At 44.3% G+C, this 13,630-nt stretch overlaps 1 protein-coding gene across 2 annotated transcripts in view; it reads left to right on the top strand.

Annotated features, from left to right (window-relative positions):
- Nucleotides 1-2,042: 2,042 nt before the first annotated feature.
- The window catches only part of CIP111 (Cam interacting protein 111), a 72,509-nt gene continuing 60,921 nt past the window's right edge, over nucleotides 2,043-13,630 (top strand). The window contains exon 1 of one of the 2 annotated variants that reach the window (XM_086521192.1): nucleotides 2,043-2,354. In XM_086521192.1, coding sequence (XP_086377318.1) covers nucleotides 2,136-2,354 — 219 coding nt within the window. In that variant the 5' untranslated portion in view covers nucleotides 2,043-2,135. The remainder of the gene's footprint in view (nucleotides 2,355-13,630) is intronic. The other variant, XM_086521191.1, reaches the window with a different exon arrangement.

Raw genomic sequence — 13,630 nt, 5'->3', positions numbered from 1 at the left:
ACCGCAAATTTGAAAATTTAAAAATCTAAAAATCTAAAAATCTTAGTCTTCTGAATTTCTGAAATCTGAACAACTGAAAATTTTGAAAGTTTTTTGCCCTTCTGAAATTGCTGAAATTCTAAATTTTAGCTGGAATGCAGCAAAGGGGTTCTTTCAAGCTACAATGTGAGGGCAGCCTTGCTGAAAACAAGTCATCTGCTGTATTTGATAGATGCAAATTTCTGAATTTACTGCAGTCCACAGGGGGTTACTTGCACGGTCCTTGCACCATTGCGAGCTCTCCCAATTGAAGCAACTAGGCAGCTTCCAACCACTTTGAACCTGTTCTGTTATTATAGGTGCATGCAAGAAGGCAGGCATCAAGTGACACGTGAACCTCTGCAGCTCTGCAACAAGTGGTGGAGGTTGAGCAGCACGCGCAACACCTGTACGTCGCAGAGTAGGAGCAAGTCCCACAGTGAAGCCATTCGAACAGGTCCAACACTTCAATCCAACAATTCAATCCGAAGAAGAGGGTGATGGCAGGGCCTGCTCGCTGGTTCACATGTGCAAACTACCTACGCGTTGGTTCACTTGGCAAAGAGAGAGAGAGAGAGAGAGAGAGAGAAGAAGAAGAAGAAGAAGAGTATTTGAATGCCGTAGCAAACTATCCCAAGAGATGTCAAAGATCTATTCAACGAGGAGAGTTGAACTCAAGACTTGTTAGTCGAAAGGGACATGGCATAACCAATCTACCACACTTGGGTGACAGAAAGGTTATACCATTTTCCTCTTTTTATTAGTGTTATGGGTGGTTACAAAATGAGGTGAAGAGAGCAAGAAGGTAAAATGAGTAGAGTCATATGTGATTAAAGAAAAATACATGAAGAAAATGAAAGAGACAAGGGTTATGTAGGGATGTAAGAGGAGCAAACAAAAGGGGGAAAAAATGACATGTGAGGAGAAGGAAAATTGATATTTTAATATTTATGATGGCAGTATTATACTATTGTGTATGGGTAGCACTATGAGCCAGACATACTTAGGAGGTAAAAGAAGCTTTGGTTTGATGCCAATAGATGAAATAGTAGGGACTGTCCCCAAATGCATTCCAATCATGCACTTGTTAGGGTACAACAAGTCCTTGAGAGCCTTCCTATCCGTTGTGTCATCCCTTGGAATGGATTGTTGCAAAGTATTCTACTATCAAAGAAGCTCTTAGATCCTCTCCAAATGTGATCACCTATATTTACATCTTGAAGAATGTAGCAGTACATAAGAAGCTGGCTAGGATGTTGTCTCTTCTAGTGAGATATGTCTAGGATGTTGTCTCTTGGAGTGTTTTGATTGTAAGTTATGGTGGAAACATAATAATAGATAATGGCATTTTTTTGACAATACCTGGCACTCAATACTATAGTAGTTCTAAACAAGAGTGGTTCAAGTGTGCACAATGGCACTATCCTATTCTCCAAGGCATTTTCTTTGTTCTTGCAATGCATGCAATTCTTTTTTTCAAGCGATTCTAAAAAGGTTAATAGATTTTGAGTGATGTAGGTCATATCCCTCACATATGGTTTCTTTGAACAAATGCAAAACCATTGGTTGGCCAATCTCTCAGCTTAGGTATCTTTAATAAGGTCACAATTATCCTAAGGGGAAGGTGAAGGGTGAACCAACGTAATCATGGCACACGAGTTATTACTTCGAATCCATGAATTTCTTCGAATTGAATTGAGTCTTCATTTGTTTACTACGACATGATGTGCCACGGGGTCTTAAATGAACCCCGTGCGGTGGGGATCTACGACATGGGTTGAAGTGCAGGAATATGAAGGCACACAAACGTTGGAAAAAAATGTCAATGGCGTTGACCAACATGCCTGCAACCAGAGATTTGAACCCTCCACGTCACGGACGACAGTAGCACAGGTGGGTGTGGTTCATTGAAGCTCATGCAATTTCACGATCTTATAAATTTGGTTCTTGTTTACTCCCTTCCCTCCATGTCGTTTATTACTTTTTGAGTCCATGTTTGTTTTTGGGGATCCGACGTAGATCCCACCGCTCTAGCTTCATTTAAGACCCCGTGGGATATAGTGCTCCGCAAGCCCTTGGGGACAGCTCTCAGGGATTGTGCATGCTGGCATACGCAAATGTCTACTCCCGGCAGCAGCTCCAAATCGAGGCGTAGGTCCAACGCAGGAACGGGAGATTCTACTCCTCGAACTTCTCCATCTTCTCGTGCTGGTGACGGTGCCCTCGTCTTTCGGGTCGTGGAGGTAGACTCTCAAGATGGCGATTTCGGTGCCACTCTGTGGATGCCCCCGTCTGCCATGCTGTCTGCTTCTCTCTCTGCGTCCCAGCTTGTCTGTGTAAGTCACCCTCTTGTTCACTTTTTTGAGAAATTTTTTTGTGAGTTCCTACTAGATAGATCAATGCCAGAAGCTCTGAAAATGCCAACTGGCTGCCGACTGTTGACAATGGTGAATTGATTGTCTCAAAGCCAATTTGAAGTAAGCACATACATTCAGCAGCGCCATGGATGAGACGTTTGCGTATGTTCATTGTTCAACTGCCCGAAAGAGAGATCAAGCAATCAGTGCCTCCAGGCTTCCATGCTTATGTCCTGAAAAGCAATTGTATTCCCGGCCCAGAGAGAATATGAAGATCCTTCGCGTAATTCAAACTCTTCCAAAAGAAAATTTTGGCATAAGGGTCTTCTTGGAGCTCTGGTCATTATCATTTTACCTCACTTCCAAACCAGATTGTTTGGGATGGCGAATGAAATTCTGACTTAATAAGAGGAGCAATTGGATTAAAATGGGAGTTATGTCAGTTTTAGGCCCGTCATGTAGAGAGGAAACATTGTTGGAAGACTTCTTTGGTGCATTTCTATCGGAGGCTGCATGTTGCCAAACTTTTCAAAGAGTGCTTTCCAAGCTAAATTTTTCATCTGCATTTCATCCACACAGTTAGATGGCCAAAGTGAGATGATTTAGTCTATGTTTTGAAGTCATATGTGCATGATCAACAGTCTCATTGGAAATTGTTTCTACCTCTAGGACAAGCAATTTTGAATGACTCCTATTCCCGTGCCATTGGTAGGACTTCGTACGAGGCAACATTTGGCCGTCCGTTCCAGTTTTTGCTGACTAAAGTGACCAGTTAGTTGCCTAGAGATCGGATCTTCTATAGAAGAAGAATCGTCTTGTCACAAACAGATGACGTGTCTGCTCGAGAGCATGCGGGAAACCCTAACCCTGATTGCTGCTGAAAACCCTAATTATGGAAACCTAACCCTAAAACCTGTAAACCCTAAAATCTACCAAAAACCCTAAAACAGTAAAAACCCTAACCCTAACCCTAAAAGGATAGTAGGTTGAAATCCCGGAAAAAGCGTTGACATGATGATGTGGCAACGTACGGAATTTTCCGAAAAATGCGGAGCTGCTTTTTGGCCGAATTTGCGTGGCCAGCTTTTGAATCTACGCAAATTATGAGAAGAGAGAGAGAGAGAGAGAGAGAGAGAGAGAGAGAGAGAGAGAGAGAGAGAGAGAGAATTCTTTTGCTTTATTTTTAAAAAGCTCAAGAGAGCTTGTGAGAGAAAGAAACCTTGCTTTTATTTTTAGGCTTTTGAATTGAAGCTTTTGGGGGCTCTGCTTTTGGCATCCCTTGTAAATTGAATACGTGAGTCAGGCTCCCACTCTGCAGAGCATCCGGACGCAGAGTCTGAGAGTGAGACCCGATCCACTCTTGTACTTTTGAACATTGATTAATACATAAAGAAATACCGAAAGGGGCGCCAGTCTTTGGGGCCAATATCTCTAGGCACGGAACTCCGCCGGGCCTGTCACAAGGCGGGCACCACGTGCCAATAGAAAAGAACAGACTGAACAAACTTTTAACACTTCAATAACAACTGAACTGAGAGAGAGAGAGAGAGAGGACACGGGACACAGAGTGGTGGAATTCTACCCCAGAGAGTATTGGCCCCAAACCTTGGCGCCCCTTTCGGTATTTCTTTATATTGCATCATCAAAGTACAAGCTGGTACTCTAGACTCTGCACCTTCTCCAGGAAGCATGCTAGAGAATGAGCCCTAGCCTCATATTTAAAGGCCCTTGGCCTAAAAAGCAGTTTACATGAAAAGCTTTCAAACTCAAAAGCTTCTGGTCCAAAAAGCAATGCCAAAAGCTACCAGCGTAAATCACGGAAATCCGTACAGCCTGTCACGTCATCATGCCAGTGCAATTTTTGAAAACTAGCCACGCTGTTACAGTTTTAGGGTTAGGGTTACTAGAATTAGGGTTTGCAGGTTTTAGGGTTAGGGTTTTCAGAATTATGGTTTGCAGGTTTTAGGGTTAGGGTTTTCAGAATTAGGGTTTGCAGGTTTTAGGGTTAGGGTTTTCAGAATTAGGATTTGCAGGTTTTAAGGTTAGGGTTTTCAAAATTAGGATTTTAGTAGCTAGGGTTTTTGGAATTTAGGGTTTCAGCAGTTAGGGTTTCTGGCAGAAATGAGGGTTAGGGTTTTTTGCTCTTGGGCTACCACGTCATCACTTCGTGACACTTCTTCTGTTACTTGTTCTTCTTAGGGTTTAGGCTCCTCGGCCACATCTGTAAGTTGGCTCCATTCTTTAGGCTTTGACACGTCAGCAGTTTGTTACAGGGCCAATGCAAATCTATTGTGAACTGTGAACTGGTTTGAAGTGGTTATTTGGTGCTATCGTGATTGATTCTTGACTTGGAGTGTCCAAGTTTGTTACAATGGTATCAGAGCACGGCCGATTTCTCTTTTATGGGAAATCCAATCCCCAATTTTTTTTTTCCGCGGCACCTATGGCTTCACGCAAGGATCAGTCGACTCCCTCTGCATCAGGAGATGCGGGCAGGGATCACAACGAAGACTCCGGCAACGAGTATGGCCCGCCTCGGCCTACTCAGGCGGAGCAACGAGAGATGAAGCGTCATCGATTGATCGGCGATGCAACAAAGATGATGCTCAGTTTTGCGAAGGACCCGAAATTGACAAAATATATGAGCGAAACTTCTTTTCAGGAAGTGCACAAGCAGCGGCAGAAAACCACAACACCACCCTCGAAACCCGCTCTCAAGAAACCTTCTGCTCACAAGAAATATTCAGAGAAGGAATTAGAAGAGGTGGTTGATGCACGGATTGCTCAGCTTTTTGACGCTCAAAGCAAAGCTAAAAAGCACGGCAAAAAGCAGAAGAAAGGCACTGACTTCCCGGGTTATTTGGGTCGTCAGTCGACATTTGACAAAGCAAAGAAACAAAAGAAGCATGTTCGATTTTGAAGAAGTACCCAGTTCTTCTTCTTCTTCTTCTTCTTCTGACAGTTCTTCTAGCTCTTTAGATTCGAGCAAAGAAGACAGAAACGGTAAAAAGCGAAGCAAGAAACAAAGCTTCGGAAAGGGCAAGAAAAAGGCAAAGAAGTCTAAATCTTGCCCAGTGGGTGACAATTCTACAGAGGACTCGTCTACAAATAGTTCAGACTCTGATGATGACAGCTTTTATGCGAACAAGAAGAATTTTTATGAAGCCAACCAGTATGACTTTCTGGAAGATAAAAGCAAGAAAGTTCGAGAGTTTAAGGAAGGTGGACAGTCGACCAAATTTGACACTTTTTCAGGATATAAAGATGCTTCGAAGGCTTTGTCTTTTATACAGCAGTTTGACATTGCTTTCGCGGGAGGACGCTTTTCAGAGCACTCCAAGATTCGGAGAGCTGCCTCTTACTTTAAGGGGAATGCTCGAACTTGGTGGTCCACGCTTCTTGTAAACAAGACTGCGCCAGTTAAATGGCTGAAATTTAAGAAGCTTTTTATTTCTTCTTGGTTGACGCAAGAGTATGAATGCGATATACGAGCTGCTTGGAACCATCTTCGGATGACCAAGCGAGATACAGTGGATGCTTATTCCGAGAGATTCTGGAGCTCTTTTCTACCGGCCTCTTCATTCAAGAAGATCTCGTTCAGAGAACAAATTGAGTGCTTTACCTTGGGTCTACCTACAGGGATCCGAGATCACTCCTTGGAACAGAAGTCAGCTTCTATTCAGGAGTTGATGAGTCATGCGAAGCGGGGTTTTGCCATCCACTCTGGCAGTCTGACCTACCCCACCAATGAGGTCATGACACAACGAGCCGAACAGATTTTAGCGAATGAAAGTAGAAAGAGAAAGAGCAACCCAGAAAAGAAGGATGCACGACCCACGCTTACTCCTGAGGAGAGAGCTTGCTTCATTAGGGAGGGGAAGTGCTTTGGATGCGGGGAACATGGACATATCTCCGCGAAGTGCACTAACAAGGCACCGAATGAACAAGATGAAGAAAGGCCAGAAAGTTCTAAAGCAGCTGAGAGACGTGGCAGAAAAGGCAGATAAAAAGCAGAACTAGTACCACATGGCGTGGGACCTGAACCGAATCAAATGAATGAAAGTACAAACTTTGCCGTTTTTGGGGCAAAGTGAAGGATCAGGAAGCTCTTTTGAAGGAGCCAAGGCCAACTTCTTTTCACTTGGAATTGGCGGCTCGATTTGGAACTACGCCCAACATGCTGAGGCCACAGGCGGAGGTAGTTCGAGTGTCACCCGGACGGGATATTGCCATTACACCGAGCATTGGCAAACGTCGTTTGCAATGACAGGGGTGTTCAGGGCACGCGAGTGACGTTCTACTCGAAATCCCTTGGTACCACAAGAACTACGCCGTGGTTGACTATCGAGCCGAGAAAGCGACTTTGACAAGTGAAGGGCTTAGAGATTGTACTTGATGAACTTCAATTTCTTTACTCATTCTTTTGGGAGAGAACTGAACGATGGATAAAGGTCGAATATGTTATGACCTGAACAAAAGAACGCCAAGATTTTTCTCCATACTCATGCTGATTGCTTTTTAGAGGGCCTGAAGATCATACCATTGATCTGATACCTGGAAGCACACCACCGAACCGGCCACCTTACCGTGTGAGCCGAGCACAGAATGAAAAGATTATGAACCAAGTGAAAGACCTCTTGGAAAAGGGTCTTGTCTAGCCTAGTACTTCACCGTATTGCTCTCCAGTGTTGTTGGTTTGAAGAAAGACGGATCTTGGAGAATGTGCATCGATAATAGAGGTCTCAACAAAATCACCATCAAGAACAAATTTCCGATTCCTAGGATCGATGATATACTCGACAAATGATAGGAATCCTCGTGCTTTAGCAGGATTGTTTTGAAGAGTGGATATCATCAGATTAGAATCGCTCCGGGAGACGTCTACAAAACAGCTTTTCGGATGACTTTTGGGTTATTTGAGTTTTTGGTGATGCCTTTTGGCTTAACCAATGCTCTTGCGACATTTAACCGGATGATGGACATGATTTTTCGAGAGTACATACAGGCTATTTGTTGGCACTTTCTTTGACGATATCATTGTTTTCTCCAAGAATGAGATAGAACACAGAGATCATTTGGTTCAGGTCTTTTAGGCATTACGAGATCACAAGTTAGTGATTAATGCAAAGAAAAGTGATACACTTTTTTGGACACATTGTCTCAGCAGCACGAGTGCAAATGGATCCCGCCAAGATAGAGACTGTCACCAGGAGGTGTATTTTTCATGTTGCCTTCCATAAATAAGTGATAATTTTATTTATTTTTATTTTTACTTGTTTTCCCTTGATCCCTTCAAAAGGTGCAAGTGGACATTGCATGGTGTCACGTGACACATCCCAACCCTATGTGTCCGTGGACAAGCTACACCATAGCAGGGTTCCCGTCAGTCAAGTCAGTTTAGATTAGCAGTGATCTGGCACTTTTGTGAGTCTATTCGTAGACCATGCATGCCCAGTCACTTAGCATAGATGCATATCCTCCGGTTGCATACAGCATGATCATCGGAATTTCCATCAGAATCCATTAGCATCAGTTAGGGGAATTTTCCAGTGCATTTAGCCTATTTTCCTATTTATTGGGATTTTCACTTATTATTTTTAAGTGACTTTCCTACAAAAGTAGGTAGGGCAATTTTGCTAAGTTTCTATATAAGCAAACCCAAGTTAGCACTTTCTGGCAGAAGAGGCAGCAGGAGCACCTTGCTCAACAGGCAACTTCTCAGCAAGACCAACCCCCGCGACTACTCTGGTGTTTTCTCCACAGAAGACCTAGCGTTTTTGCATCAGATCAGCCTTGGCGATTTGTGCACAGCAGATCAGCCCCGGCGTCATCACGACACAGCAAATCAGCCTAGCGTTTTTGCATTTGCAGAACCCCGGCGACAGAAGGACCAATTTCAGCCCTGGCGTTTTTGGATTTCAGCAGCAAATTAAGACTGGCATCATTCACCTAAAGTGTAGCAGATTCAGCCCGTAAAGACCATCAGTTTTCAGCCCTAAGAAACCTCATTTTTCAGCCAAGAAAACGCAGCCAAAACAGTCATTTTCAGCCAAAACAGTCCCGAAATTCAGCGATTAGAAGATCCCAGATTCAGCCTAAGTCGCCGCCGTCTTCATCGTCATCGGCATAGTCCTATTGCATCAGTCCATTGCATTTGCATTGTACGCATTTGTGCAATCAAGTAGACCACTCTCGTCGACGAGAGTGGGGCCTTCGGAGGAGGGTTTTACAACCTCTCGGTGTTGTATCTCTTCTCTCTCCTTCTCTCAGTCTCATTCGCTTGCACGCACAATATCCACTCACTTTGTTCGTGACCACAACACTCTACAGACGGAAAGCACTCTCTTTCCCTAAGACCTAAAAGAAACCTTGAGCAATAAAGATCACTAATCTTGAGAAAATACAACATTCATTCCGTTGCACCTAACACATGGCTAGTGTGAAACGGTTGTGGCCGAATAGGTTTCTCACATCGGGAGTCTGGGTCGGTCAGTTTGGGACTAGTCGGGCCAGTCAGCACTGAATTCTGATGAGTATGGAAGCCTGTGCCCGCCAAACGAAATCTGGGCCACTCAGAAAGTCACTTACAGCTTTATAATTGAGTCGAAACTAGGGAATTAACTCAAAAGGGGCAAACTGGACACTTGGCAGGAGGAGGTCAATGTGCAGGACACCTCAGCAAGAGGAGGCGCCCAATTTGAGAGGGGCTGAATTTTACACACAAGTGACCTACAGTGTGTGTGTGAGTAGTGGGTGCAAGTCTACAGCTTTAATGGAAAGCTTGTCTTCTCCTCTGTCTCATGTAGCGTGATGACTTGCTCTCGTGCATCTCTCTCTCCCCTTTGGCACATATGGTAATGCCCCACTAGTTGGGCTACTCAGATGAACATGTACAGTTTTGGGGGTTTATGTGCGTTTGCCAAGGCAAGAGCCTTTTGAACAAGAACCGGATTAGCTAATTGCTAATGCCCCACAGGTACGCACAGTTCCATCGCGAAAGATTGCGAGTTTGGAGAGTTTTCTCGCGTGAAAACTCGTCCAATTCACAGAGGAATTGTCCCATTGTGTGCGGGAGCCCTTGGGACACGCGTAGACGTGTTCGCTCCGCTAACAACGATCCGAAACAGGGAATTACAGCTTGCTGTGTTTTTCTGCAGGTTTAGGGTTTTGCACCTAACCTCCAAGGGAACACCGGGGGAACCTCGTGAGAGCCTTGGGATGCGTGTACAAGCTTTTGGGCACCCGGCAGTGAAAAACAGAGAATTACAGCCCGCTGAATTTCTATGACAGCTCACTAGAAAGCTTCCAGATAGCGAGGGAATCCGTCCTAGACAGGTGCTTTTGACCTACAGGGGTTTTTGCGCCGTTATGTTGCCGAAATCAGGTCGAAAACCTGCGTTTTCAGTCCTCACCATGTTGGACAGCTTTGTGAAAGCTTGTGCTAAGTGGTCGGATCGTCTACCTTAATTTGGATAAAGAAATACCGAAAGGGGCGCTAGTCTTTGGGGCCTACAGGGTGTTGGTCTCGTGTGCGCAGTGACATTCTAGTCGCTTGACGCAACTGTGTTCTCTTTCCTTCTTAGTGCTCTGTGTAAAGTTAACAGGTAATTGAAATAGTACCGCCCTCTACGTTGTACAGGCCGGTTATATGGTTCCATCGACGGGATAGTCACTTTTTCTTCAAAAAGTGCAACGTGGATTGTTGTGGGTGAAAGCAACACAGAGCTTGTCATTATGGCAGAGAAGAGAGACCAAGTACTTGAAGAGGGATCTTCCTCACATGGCACAGAGAAAATTCCTTCAACTCTTCAAGAAGAGGACAGGTTGTTTAGAACTCAACTGCGCTGCTGCATGGACATGTTTCAGCAGTTGGCTAACAACCCAAGGATGCAGGAGTTCTTACAGGCTCCGACACAGGGTTTTCAGCCTCCTACACAGGGCATGACTGAGCCGTTGCAAGAAAAGGAGAGATTTCCAATGCGCAGAGGACTCATAATGCTCGAGGGAAAGCCCATGTGGTTGAGCAACTAGTGGTGTCCAATGATCCAAAGCAACTTGCTTTAGTTGGACAGGAACCGTTTGTGAATGGTCAAGGGAGTAATGAACACGCTATGCGTCAGACCCTTCCATTACCTATTACTTATCCTGGTTATTTTGGAGGTGGTTCAGTGTTTCAAGCTATGGCTGGACCTTCCACAGGTTATATGCCAGGGAATGTGTTTGGGACAATGCAAACATGCATGGGTAATCCTATGTACGCGAACATGGGTGTCCAACCAGGTTTTCAGGGTGCCTATGGCCAGTTTCGAGTGCCTAGAATACAATTTGGTATGGCTGGTTTTTCGCAGCCATACGTACAAAATGCACACACGACAAGGAAAACAGTTGATGTGAGTGTTGGAATGAACAATCATGGAGCACCACCGTTACAGTGTGGCTCCTTTGAGTAAGCCCAGGGATTACAAGGAAGGTGGGCAGGGAGTGAAGTTTGTAACTTTCAGAGAAACTGAGGATCAATTGCAGGCTTTGACCTTCATACAGCAGTTCGATGCAGCTTATGGAAACTTCACGGAATCTTCAAAGATACGCAAGGCTGCCACTTTCTTGAAAGGGAATGCGCTTCAATGGTGGACCGCATTGTTGAACAAGGGTCAAGCCCCAACAACGTGGGTCCAATTCAAATAGCTTTTTGCGCGTGCATGGCTGACAAACACTTTTGAAGTGGATGTGATGACAGAATGGCACGAGTTGAATGCTAAACAGTGTGCGAATCTGGAAGAGTATAATAAACAGTTTTGGGCCGCATTGTTGCCAGTCACCTCTTACAGGTTTGTGCCATTGTCATTACAAATTGAGAAGTACTGTTGCGGATTGCCCAAGAAAATCAGGGACTACTGCATGAAGACTACTGTCATGAATATGTTTCAGTTGATTGAGAATGCAAGAGGGGCTAGCAATTTGTCGAAGGGAGATTCTGATGGATTTAATAGCCACAAGAAAGGGTCCCAGGGCAAACAGTTTTCAGCCAAAGGCAATGTTGCAGTAAAGCCTTTTGAGCCTCTGTTGCTAAATTGGCTTTATCTGACAGAAAAATAATTCTAAATGAATTATTGGATTTATAAGTGAGAGGGTTTTCTCGCTTGGAACACCAAGAAACTAATTCTAAATGAATTATTGGAATTTTAAGTGAAAGGGTTTTTCTCACTGGAGACATCCGAGTACAGAGTATTCCTAGTGCGTCATTCACGGTAATGATGGGAGCACTGTGAATGGGAATATTTGTAAGGCCACCAAGAACGGGTACTTCTGATGCGTCACATTGGATGGGTGCCAGGGAGCATCGGGAAGAAGTATCCGACCATCCGGGAATGGACATCTCTGATGTGTCATAGGATGGGTGACATAGAGCATCGTGAAGGCGATTGTATCGTAAGTTCGGTAGGAAAGGACTAGGTGATGGGTATTCCTGATGCGTCACAAGGTGGGTGACAGGTGCATCAGAAAGGGGATATCCATAGTCGAGAGGAAATCCGAACTGGAAAGAGGAATACGCGTAAAGACGCAAGCACAAGAATAAAGATGGGTTCTGAGAAGCTTTTCTTAAAAAAGCGGATTATTTTAACGAGTTTTTCGGGAAGAGCAAACGCTTTCCCGCGAGGAATCTATGTTTGCATTGCATTCGTGCATGTGGTTGCATCCAGGACGTCTGGGAAGTGCTGTGAAAGCATTGTTTTTAACTCATAAGGTTTTATTGAGTTTTTGGGCAGATTCAAACTATTTTTAAAATACGCCGGCCGCCCATTTAATAAGTGGGCAGCCATCTGATAAATGAGGCAACTGATCAGCCAACGAATTCTCTCTCCCTATTTCGGGTAGAGCAGGGGAAAAAAAAAAAAACGATTTTTTTTTTTTGAAAAAAAAAAACCAGCCGCGATCTCTTCGCGAGCAGCTATTCGTGCCGTGGCGAAGAAGCTATAAAAGCACCACATGCCCTCACTGAAAAGGAATTGCCAGCGCTAGCAAGAGAAGACTCTGCCGCCAGAAGACGCGAGAGATCGCGAGACTATGAAGCACTGAAGTCGCTTTTCTCGCGCAAGAGCGACAGGTATCTATTGTGGATTCGCCATACCAATTGTTGTCGCGTGTTTGCGTGTGTGTTTGCAGGTACTCGGCCTACGCTTGGGAATTCCGGGAACGGAATCCGGAAATTGTCTACGGAGTCTTAACTCCGAGTACAGACGGAAAAAGGATTGAGAGCTTGTCTCTCGGATTTCCCTTATGGGAAGGAACGACCATTGAGTCAAAGATTTAGAACGGAGGGGTTTTCTCCGGTTCTTGTGCTTGTAAAAAGATTCTCCCTAATAAAGAATACTCTTTAAGGGGGGGGACCAACCCATCTTCTGGTCCCCAGTACTCTGTCGATCTTCTCTCTCTCTCTATATTTATTTCTCTCTATATCCTTTGGCTTCAATATTAAGTGATAAATTTTATTTATTCGAGTATATTTTATATTGCTATGCGCTCTCGTTTGTGACAGTGGTATCAGAGCATGGTCTCCTCTCTTTCTCTGTAAAGGAGGACGACTCTGGGAGATACGGGAAGAAGCCATGACAAGCCAAGAGAGAAGTAAGCAGACAGAAACCTAAGTCTTGCAGGAAAAAAAAAGCTTGCAGAGTTGGAATTTTTTTTTCTCTTCGCAAGAAGTCGACACAAGACTTGGGATTCTCTGAGAAGGCGACGAGAGCATGATGCTCAAGATCCTAGAGAATCCATGGAGCGGAATGCTCAAGATCCTTCAGAATCTAGAAAATATCCATGAACATCAATCCAAAACCATAGCCAAGAAATCCCGTCATATCGGGAAGGATATGAAGGTCTTTAGACCTCAGAACACCCTGGTCAAGCTTGATACTTTTGACGGATGGGAAGATGTCCCAAAAGCTACCGCTTTTATTCGACAATTTGAAGTTGCCTTTGCAGACAGCAATTTCTGAAAAGAGTTGAAGGTGAGACATGTGACCAAACACCTCAAGGGGATTGCAAGTACTTGGTGGTATACCAAAGCTCTGCAAGGAACTTACAACAAGACTTGGATTCAATTCAAGGCTGAATTTTTCAACAAATTTTTTTCCTCTACGCTTTGAGGAAGGCATCCAAGAAGATTAGACTTGGATTCAATTCAAGGCTGAATTTTTCAACAAAGTTTTTTCCTCTACGCTTTGAGGTCGGTTTGCCCAATAGGAACACGAGTTATT

The sequence above is a fragment of the Adiantum capillus-veneris genome, chromosome 10 (assembly GCF_014529385.1).
Source record: "Adiantum capillus-veneris isolate H3 chromosome 10, ASM1452938v2, whole genome shotgun sequence".
Taxonomy (NCBI): Eukaryota; Viridiplantae; Streptophyta; class Polypodiopsida; order Polypodiales; family Pteridaceae; genus Adiantum; species Adiantum capillus-veneris.
This window is presented reverse-complemented; position numbering and strand designations above follow the sequence as displayed.